This window comes from Guillardia theta (assembly GCF_000315625.1).
Source record: "Guillardia theta CCMP2712 unplaced genomic scaffold GUITHscaffold_56, whole genome shotgun sequence".
Classification (NCBI taxonomy): domain Eukaryota; class Cryptophyceae; order Pyrenomonadales; family Geminigeraceae; genus Guillardia; species Guillardia theta.
The window spans coordinates 3485-12649 of NW_005434618.1; the positions used below are offsets into that span (position 1 = coordinate 3485).

Sequence of the window (9165 nt, forward strand, 5' to 3'; positions counted from 1 at the left end):
CCCTCCTTCCCTCCTTCCCTCTCTCCCTCCCTCCCTCCCTAGTCAGCCAGGTCGCCATGCAGTCTGTGCAGGTTCAGTCTCGTCCTCGCGGGGTTTCTCAGTCTGAGCGGCGCACAGTCCGAGTGACGCTCCCCCTCCTCTCTCGGCTGTTCCACCTCCGTCAGACTCAAGTTGCGTCGCTCCTCTGCATCTCCCTCTCCTCCCTCAAGTGCGCCTGCCGCAAGTTGGGCCTCGACCGATGGCCATACGAGCGCCGGTGCCATGAAAGAGCGGTGGGCGACCAGGAGGAGGCAGCGAAGGCGATGGAGGAGGGAAAGGTCAGGAGCGAAGCACCGGGGGAGGTCGAAGGTCGTGCAGAGCATGCTAAGCCAGTAGAGCAGGAGAATGAGGGAGAGGAGGAAGACGACTCGATCTGGGATTGGGACCGCCAGACGAGCAAGGAGGCGAACGAGGAGACGGAGAGATGGGAGGAGAGCTTGATTTTGGGGATATGATAGATAGCAAATGATGACACTAGGAGCAACGCTTGTCCTCCTTGCTTCCGCCAACCATCCCTTGTGGCAGTGGGAGGAGAAGGGGGGGAGAAAGATGAGGGTACGAGGAAGAGGAGGTTGCAACAGCACAGCCGATCATGTGGACTAATAAAAATGAATGAAGCGATCATTTTCTGTTCTTGTCCTCGTTTCCCTCTTCCCATCACTAGATATCAATTCTTGCAAATCTCCTCCCTTTCTCTTGCAATTGCCCCCCCCCCCCCCCCCCCCTCCAATCCTCGTTCTTCCTCCTCCCTGCTGCTTCTCCCCTCCCGCTGCTCATCCCCCTCAGCTTTCCAGCGAGTCCGACGGCATGTTCCTTCCACTTGCCCACCGGCCGTCAAACTGCCCACAGTGACACAGCAAGTCAGTCGCTTCCCCGGCCCCCTCCTCCACCTTCCCCACCTTGGGCCCCAGCAGCAGCTGGAATGATCCTTGACATCCATTGCTGGCTGGTAGGGCTGCTGCCTACAGTGACTGCGGGTAACGAAGACTTCAGCACGCACCTTGCTCGGAAGTCAGGTATACCACCTGCCTCCTGCCCGATCCTCATCGCAGACAACGAGTGCTTCATGCTCTGTGCGAAGCTCGTCAGCAGGTAGACTCCCGACTGGTGAGGTCGAGTTCACCAGCAAGAACTTCGCGCAGGCCTCCAAGCTGCTGTCAACCTTCCAGGAGTCATCCATATGAGACGTGGAAGAGGCAGGAATAGGAAGCGAGGAGGAGGAGCAGGAGGAGCAGGAGGAGCAGGAGGAGCAAGAGGAGGAGGAGGAGGAGGAGGAGGAGGTGATGGTGGTGGTGGTGGTGGTGGGACAGGATGCAGTTGAGGGAGGGTCGAGAACGAGTGCAAGGGGAGCAGGAGGTGCGGGGAAAGAGAGGGAGAGAGGGAGGAGAAGAAGGAGTGGAGGTTCAAGGACGATACTCTGAGCTTTGTGTCGATGTCGCTGTCCTTGCAGCCAGTCTCGAACGAGAATGCCTCCCTGCTTCTCTCCGATAGTCGCTGGAGCTCCCGCATCAAGCTCCTGCCCTTGACATCACAGCCAGCAGCCGAGGAGATTGCCAGCCGCACCTGTGCTGGTTGTTGGTCTCCTCATACTTCTTGTGGAGCTCTCTGACGAGATTGTAAGTGCTGGCAGGACTGCAAGTGTCGCTCACCGAACTTTAACAGCGACGTCCTCCATGTTGTTGTCCGCTGAGAACCTCTTGTTCCAGAATTCGTTCTCCTGTCTCAGCTGTTCAGCTTCAACATCTTCATCGTTCCACAACCTCCAGCTGCAGCGAGCGAACGTGGGCGTCGAGCCCCTTGACTTTGACTATTAGGGTGTCAACCTGCGCAACGAAGAAGAAGTCTCTGTCATGATCACATGAAATGATGCTAAAGAGTTGGGGTGCGGACCTGTTCACATAGTTCGAGCACATCTACTTTGAGGAGCCGTCAGTATCAAGAAACAACAATCATCTAGACGGTCTTGCCGGCATGCTCGGAGCCCTTGCTCGCTGAATGCTCCAACCCTTGCCCCCCGTTGGTGCTTCTCCGCGCTCTTGGAAGTTTCTCTTCAAAGGATAACGCCCTATGTGGACAAAAGGTCACCCCCCGGATGGGGCAGAAAGAAAGATGGGGAGAGTGTAGGTGGACAGGAGCAGGAGGATAGGCGCCAGGGGTGCTGGAGGAGGACGTCTGAGCTGCCATCATGTCGGTCCTGTGCTCGGGTCTGACCATGGCCAAGTCCAGGCGTGCCTTTCACCAGGAGGGCAAGAAGGAGGAGGGAAGGAGAGGAGCAGAGAGAGGAGCAGAGAGAGAGAAAGGGGGACGATGGGAACACCTTACAGTCCCGCGCGAAGGAGCCTCTTCGTTCCATCTGCGAGGATCTCCACCTTGGAACTTGCTAGGAACATCACTCCGAGGGGAGATGCTGTCCTCAGAGAAAGATCCTTGCATGTCGAACCCCCCCTCACTCTCTCGACTCACGACCCTCTGCCGCAAGCTCTCGTACGCACTGTTCATTCTCTCCAATTCTGACTTGAAGCCTGTATGATCTCGCATGATCGCATCCAACTTGCCCTCCAGCCCCGTCAGACGGGCAAGCATCTGACTCTGCAGCTCCTCTTGCGCCTCAACCTTGGGCTTCAGACGCACCTCAATCTGTCGGTTCTTCTCGATAAAATCTCTGTTGTGGCTGGAGATCGACGCCTCCATCCCCTCTAGCCTCGTTGACAATCGCTCCAGCTCCTCCGATACATGCGCGTTCAGCGCTGCCCTGTCATGCTCAAACTTCTCCAGCACCCTAACAGACCTGTTGGCCAGGTCAAGTGCCTCAGAAGAATTCTCTTGAACAGAGCGAATCTGAGCATCGTATTTGGCTTCCATCCTCCCCAGGAGACTTTCGTACGACAGCAACCTGCTCGACAGGTCGGACCGCAGGGCTTCGAACTCGGCGCCGCGAGTCTCCAGCTCTTGCTTGAGATGTAGGACGACATCGTCGTACCTGTTGGACGAGACATGCTCTTCGATCTTGTCAACCTTCCAGTTGTAGTCATGAGACCGACGATCTGAGTCCAGGCCTGACTCTGTCGGAGGAGGCGACGCCTGGGATTCTCTGCTCTCAGTGAGCAGCCTGCTCCGCTCTTCAGCTAGGTATTGGTGCGCCCTGGTCAGGCCTTCAACTGCAGCTTTCAGTTGACCTTGCAGACTCCCTTGTTTCTTGTTTCCTTTCTTAGATTTCTTCTTCTTCACCTTGGCAGTCGGATCTGTCGATGATGGCGCTTGTGCTCGCAGGCTGTCCACCACCCTGTTGGTCGCTGCAGGCTTTTCGACTTGTCTTGTCTTGACGCTCCTCATCTGCGATCTCGGCTCGCCAGTAAAAGCCGCGGCTAGCCCGCTCTACAAACCAACATGTCAGTGGATGCAACGACCATGCTTCTGCCAGAGGCATCAAAAAGGTGAACCTCCTGCCATGATCAGCACTGGGGGATGGGTGATGGGTACCTGTGTGACTTGCGGAGGCCTTGCCGTTGTTCTCCTCATCTTTCCTGAATGATGCGCTATAAGAGCCTCTTGTCTCTGTGTTACTGGACCGTCGTTCACTCGTTGTCACTGCACTTCAGACTGCCTGGTGCTGCTACAGGCTGTCCCGTCAGTTGATGTGTGGTGGATCCGATCGGAATCACAGTCAGTGATGGGTCTCGATCCGAGACTAAGTTCAAAGTTGCCAGCCTTCAAGTTCGGCGATCACCCGGCCGCGCGGAGGGTCACAGTTCAGATCTGAGCGGTGTTTGTTTTCGTTCCTCTCCTCCTCTCCTCGCCCTCCTCATCCTTGTTCCCCTCTTGTTCCCGCCATGGAGCCCGTTCTCCCTCCAGTCCAGGTCAAAATTTGATTCCGTCGTTATCATCCGTTAATAACCGTTTCATTGTAACCGATAGGATGATCCTGTTTAAGAAAACAGATTTTAAAAGGGGTACCAGATATTTATAAATTGGCTATCAGTGGTACAAATGTTGGAATTATGATAAAACAATAATATATTACCACTCTGTTTTGTACATATTATAAATAATATAAATTGATAGGTACAAACTCAATCAGTACTCTGGAACCAATCTGTGAATGGAGGTAGCGGTCATAACCCTACCCTTATCAATTCGACCATTTTTCAGTAGCGTATAGGGGTACAACTTACGAGGAGTGGTGGAACTACTTCATGGGGGTAGTCCTGCCTTTCCGGTGCTGTGCGAAGAGACACGGGAGATGGCGAGAGCTTGGTGGAAGGGGCGATGCGATGGGTTGAGAAGAATGAGCAAGGGGAGGAGAGGAATGGTGAACACGTAGTCCAGTGCAGACACCAGGATGCAGCGATGCCAGGATAGAGGAAGGTAGAGAAGCTGTTGAACGGAGGAACATGATGGGCAGGCATATCCTCCGTGCTGCGCCTGTTCTGGTGGGTAGGTTTTAGGGGCCAGCACCTGCAGATAGAACATGGCATATATGTTTGCAACGAATGTGTGAAACTTCAAAAGAATTCAGAATTTTGCAACGATCAGCATGATGTGGTAATTGAAGATGTTACTAAGAATACAACGCTCTTGGTTTTTATGTTCACTTGTTTAAAATCAGTCAGATATTGTGCACAACATTATCACAGCTGGAATGTAGAAACAGGATTAACTTTGGTCTCAGCAGATGGTTGCTGTATACAATACCTTCGGGGACGTCGAGGCCGTGCGCCCAGCGTCTTCCCAGAACTGGAAGAAGTATGCCGCGGTCATTGCCGGAGCATGGGCCGTGATGTTCGTCGCTGCCGTGATGGTCATTGGTATTTGAAGCTGGATGTTGTTGCTGTTGGTTTGATCCAAGACAGGCGCCTACGACAAGAAGACTACCTTGTACCAGCGCCCCAGGACTCAGATGCTCGCCTTCAAGGAGTTCGTCCCTGAGACCAACGTCTTTGAGAACTTTGATGCCAGGTACTGCGAACGTGTTTGTGCAGACCACCGTCTTGCTCAGTGTCACTGTCTCTCCTCCACTGATGCATGCCGGGTTCCTGCCTTTGTGAGGAGCTGAGCTGACCATTGTCCTGTGCAGCTTCACCCCCGAGAAGAAATTCGAGTATGACCTCGCCAAGGAGGCAGACTACTCTCAGATCAATATCGCCTCCGGAGTTGACGGAGACACCGTCGAGGAGGGCATCCCCGACCCCTACGCCGATCAGTCCGCCAGAATTGAGGTCCCCGCGGCCGTCTACACCCAGGATCCTCCCTACGATCCTACTGTTGTTGAGATCGGCGAGAAGGTTCACATTTCGTCGGTACACCCTTCAGGTGTGCTGAAGTGCCTGAGCAGGTTCTCGGCAAGCCATTCCATGAGTACACCGCTGCTGAGGAGGGCGACCCCGTCATGGGCAAGGATTACGAGGGTACCTAACGTGATCTACATGTACGCAACACTGATCACTTCGCTATCAGATGTTCCATTTGACAAGACCATCAACTCCGTCCCCGAGCCCAACCCCTCTCGTGAGTGGGAGTCCCTCGATGTTGAGAACGAGGTATGTCAGTTTGTTTTGCAAGATGCTGCAATGACGCATTCATTTTGCAGCCCAACCCCAACTATTAGATTAGGGACCCTAGTTTCTCATATAGTTGACTTTTTCGAAACGAGATGTAACTATGCTTTTGCGGATAAATGCAAACTCTTGCCAGAATGTGTTTGCCATGATGGGACCGGCAACCGTGTCGTCGTATCATATCATACTTGATCATGTGACGACACAAGTGTGAAACGAAGGATCATTGAGCAGAGTCTCTGGAGTCAGCAGAACATCGAATATTTACTTGTACATACAAAGAATTCTATCCGTCAGCGATGATTTGCTGACCCTGGTAGAAATCCAAAGAATGAAGACGGAACGTATAGACTCTCCTCGTTGGATCCTTCACTGTCAACGACGTCGTCATCGTACCCGTCATGATCATCATCGTCCTCTTCATCATCATCGTTTGTTGTCAAGACACCCGGTCCAGTAGAAACGTTCTGTGCTTCGCTTTCACCGGCAATATTCACAACATCGCTCCCCAAATCCTCTCCATCCGGCACTATAACTGCGAACTCCGGGTAGGCGCGAACAAATTCTCGAATGGACTCAATTTCCCCGGCGACTATCCTCAGACCATCTGAAACTTCCTCCTTCCCGATACTAAAGAATACAGCATGCTTTCCTTGGCCCAGAGGGCCTTGATAGCACTTCTCCCCCGGCTCGCAGAGTATTGTGGGGTGCAACAGGGTGTCAGCGACTATCCTCAGGAGAAGCCTGGCAGGAAGCCTTCTGGGTGCAAAGAAACAGGAAGACACTGTTGCTCGAGGAAGTCCGCACACAAAGAGCCTCTTGCCCCTGATCGCCTCCGGAGCATCCCTTGGCAGGTGGGATGGGATACTAGAGACCACTGAGAAGGATTTGTGGTACTGCTCAATCGCCACTTTGATCTCAGTGCAGTCCGCCCTGAGCTCTTCCTTGTAGTCGAACCCTCTCATCAAGATGTCTGACCCGTCATGCACCGTCACGGCCTCTGGCAGCTTCATCAGCGGGCCAATCATTGAAAGCACCTCCCCCCGGGTCTGCGATATCTCGATCTCGCTCTGAATCATCGCGCCATGGGCGTTGACGGTCATCGTCAGGACTAGCCTCTCTACTTCAGCTTCGTGCTCCTGCTCCTTCCCTTCGTCACCCCCGTCCTCTTCCTCCCTTCCTCCTCCCCTCCTCCCCTCCACCGCCCCCACCACGGTGGTCATTTTCTGCCTGCCGATCGTACTCCGTTACACTTTCCGTTTCCAATACCGTTACAAAGTACGTTGCACGACCGGGCCCGGTGAAAGTAGAGCGACAGCGCCGCGTCATGGCAAGGTTGGGCCTGGTGCTGGCAGTGCATGCGGCATGCGCGGCAGCGATGGTGGAGGGAGGGAGGGAGATGAACGTTCCTCCCAGGGTAGACGCCATGGAGAGGAGGATCGGGACCCTGCCCTCCGGGGAAGAAGCGCGTGCATGGACGATCCGGTCATCGACAGGAACGAGTGTGGAGATCATGAACGTCGGAGCTACGATCCTCAAGTTGAACACGAAAGACAGGACAGGTGAGCTCGGAGACATTGTACTTGGGCATCAGGACGAGATGCGCTACCTTCAGGACACCAACTACTTCGGCGGCATCGTAGGAAGGGTGGCGAACAGGATCAAGGACGGGAGGATGGTGGTGGGAGGGAAGGAGTACGAGCTTGACTGCAACAACGGAGCGAACCACCTCCATGGCGGCACCGTCGGCTTCGATAAGCGAGTCTGGAACTGCAGGAGGATCAGGAACGGCCTCGAGTTCTCGCTGCTGAGCAGGGATGACGAGGAGGGTTACCCCGGGGACTGCCAGGTCACTGCGAGATACACCCTCGTGGGCGATGTACTCACCCTGGAGATGCGAGCAAGGAGCATGAGCGCAACGCCGGTGAACCTGGCGCAGCACAGCTACTTCAACCTGGCAGGACATGCGAGCGGCAACGTGCTGGGACATGACGTGCAGCTGTTTGCAGACAAGTATACCCCGATGGAGCAGCAGATTCCGACGGGAGAGGTGAGGGGGGTGGAGGGGAGCGCGTTTGACTTGCGGGAGCCGTCCTGCCTTGGGAAGAAAATCGAGCAGCTGGCAAGGGAGAAAGGGCTGTCAATCGAGTACGACGAGGAAAACAACTTCCTGCTCAAGGATGGGAAGGAGCTTGAGGAGGAGGACGAGGAGGCTGGGCCGAGATGCCCCGCTCCCATTGGGTTCGACGACAACTTTGTGGTGAGGAACAGGAAGCAGAGCCTTCTCGAGCGGATCCTGTCCCTGGGAAGGGAGCAGATGCATCCCGTCGCGAAGGTGGTGGAGAGGAAGACAGGGAGGACGATGCTGGTGGAGAGCAACGCTCCAGGGGTTCAGTTCTACACGGCAAACTTCCTGTGCGGAGTGAGAGGAAAGGAGGGGAGCGTCTACCTTCAGCACGGGGGACTCTGCCTGGAGACCCAGCACTTCCCCAACTCGATCAATGCGGATGCGGAGGTAGGGGAGGGAGGGGAACGGGAGGGAGCTGAGAGGGAGGAGGGGCAGGAGAAGTGCGGGTTGGAAGGAAGGAAAATGGAGAGGAGGAAGTGCAGGGAAAGGAGGAGGAGGAAGGAGGGAGGAGGGAGGAGGGAGGAGGAGGAGGAGGAGGAGGAGGAGGAGAGTCGTGGGCTGACATGTCTTGTTGTATCAGAGTGAATTTGGCAAAGGAGCATGCCCAATCATCGATCAGGGAAAGGAATACTTTCATAAGGTAAGAATGGGGAGGAGGGAGGCAGGTCAGGGGTGGGAAGGAGAAGAAGAGGAGATAAGGTATGAGAGAGGAGGAGAGGAGAACAAGGGAGCGTAAGAGAAGATGATTCTGAAGAGTTGCTCATGATGGGTTGCAGGTGCGGTATACCTTCGGTACGATTTGAGCGAGGAAAATGTGGAAGTTGGAGGAGGAGGAGGAGGAGGAGGAGGACGGTCACATAAAGATTTCAGTCAACAGAAGCTCGTATCACAACTTTTGCTTCGACTCTCCTCCTCCTCTACAACTCTTGGTTGATCCGTCTCCCACCAGGAAGCAGGACGGCGAGGAATCTCCCGTCTCCTCTCAGCACGCTTCTCTTCACCTCCACTTCCACTTGATCGCAGTCTTGGAGGGGATGCTCCATGACCCGGAGGATGAATCGAAGTTCTTCCATCGCCTGCTCCTCTTCCTCCTTCCCCCGCAGCGACTGGCAGTCGAGCAGCGGCAAGCTTTCTCTGCGAAGCTCCTCCTCCTGGGTCTGCGGGAAGTTGAGCACGCAAGGAACGATGGGAGAAGGAAAGAGAGAGGAGGGACAGAAGAGCAAGTGCGAGATTGAGGAGAACAAAGGAGGAGGAGGAAGTAGAAGGAGGAAGGAGGAATTCAATCGCCACACCTCATCTTTTGTTCTGTTTCTGGAGATGCTGTCGTAGATGACACCGTTGATGAAACCCTGAGAGGAGAGAGAGAGAGAGAGAGAGAGAGAGAGAGAGAGAGAGAGAGAGAGAGAGGGAGAGAGAGAGAGAGAGAGGAAGAGAGAGAGAGAG

At 54.7% G+C, this 9165-nt stretch overlaps 4 protein-coding genes across 4 annotated transcripts; 2 read left to right on the top strand and 2 right to left on the bottom strand.

Annotated features, from left to right (window-relative positions):
• Positions 1-821: 821 nt before the first annotated feature.
• Positions 822-3558, bottom strand: GUITHDRAFT_141599 (hypothetical protein; the record flags this gene model as incomplete). The annotated part of the gene is given in 10 exon segments (XM_005828762.1): positions 822-878; positions 930-994; positions 1065-1143; positions 1163-1201; positions 1456-1555; positions 1603-1662; positions 1689-1765; positions 1800-1862; positions 2362-3414; positions 3520-3558. 10 exon segments carry the CDS (start codon positions 3556-3558, stop codon positions 822-824), a joined length of 1632 nt encoding a protein of 543 aa, XP_005828819.1.
• Positions 3559-4706: 1148 nt separating this feature from the next.
• On the top strand, positions 4707-5730 carry GUITHDRAFT_153668 (hypothetical protein). Its single transcript, XM_005828763.1, has 6 exons — positions 4707-4844; positions 4890-4995; positions 5114-5321; positions 5372-5444; positions 5494-5576; positions 5627-5730. Exons 1-6 carry the CDS (start codon positions 4712-4714, stop codon positions 5642-5644), a joined length of 621 nt encoding a protein of 206 aa, XP_005828820.1. The 5' UTR covers positions 4707-4711; the 3' UTR covers positions 5645-5730.
• Positions 5731-5887: 157 nt separating this feature from the next.
• Positions 5888-6697, bottom strand: GUITHDRAFT_141601 (hypothetical protein; the record flags this gene model as incomplete). The annotated part of the gene is made up of 1 exon (XM_005828764.1): positions 5888-6697. The coding sequence occupies one exon, from the start codon at positions 6695-6697 to the stop codon at positions 5888-5890; it is 810 nt and encodes a 269-aa protein (XP_005828821.1).
• Positions 6698-7074: 377 nt separating this feature from the next.
• Positions 7075-8097, top strand: GUITHDRAFT_61200 (hypothetical protein; the record flags this gene model as incomplete). The annotated part of the gene is made up of 2 exons (XM_005828765.1): positions 7075-7733; positions 7818-8097. Coding segments are annotated over 2 exons (939 nt in total), but the record flags the coding sequence as incomplete, so codon positions are not given.
• Between the last annotated feature and the right edge of the window lie 1068 nt (positions 8098-9165).

Bases quoted from the DNA above. Each gene is read 5' to 3' on its own strand.
- GUITHDRAFT_153668 (XM_005828763.1), top strand. From the start codon at position 4,712: ATGGTTGCTGTATACAATACCTTCGGGGACGTCGAGGCCGTGCGCCCA. The intron at 5,322-5,371 runs GTTCACATTTCG...GTGCCTGAGCAG, and splicing joins TTGTTGAGATCGGCGAGAAG to GTTCTCGGCAAGCCATTCCA. The intron at 5,445-5,493 runs GTACCTAACGTG...CTTCGCTATCAG, and splicing joins CATGGGCAAGGATTACGAGG to ATGTTCCATTTGACAAGACC.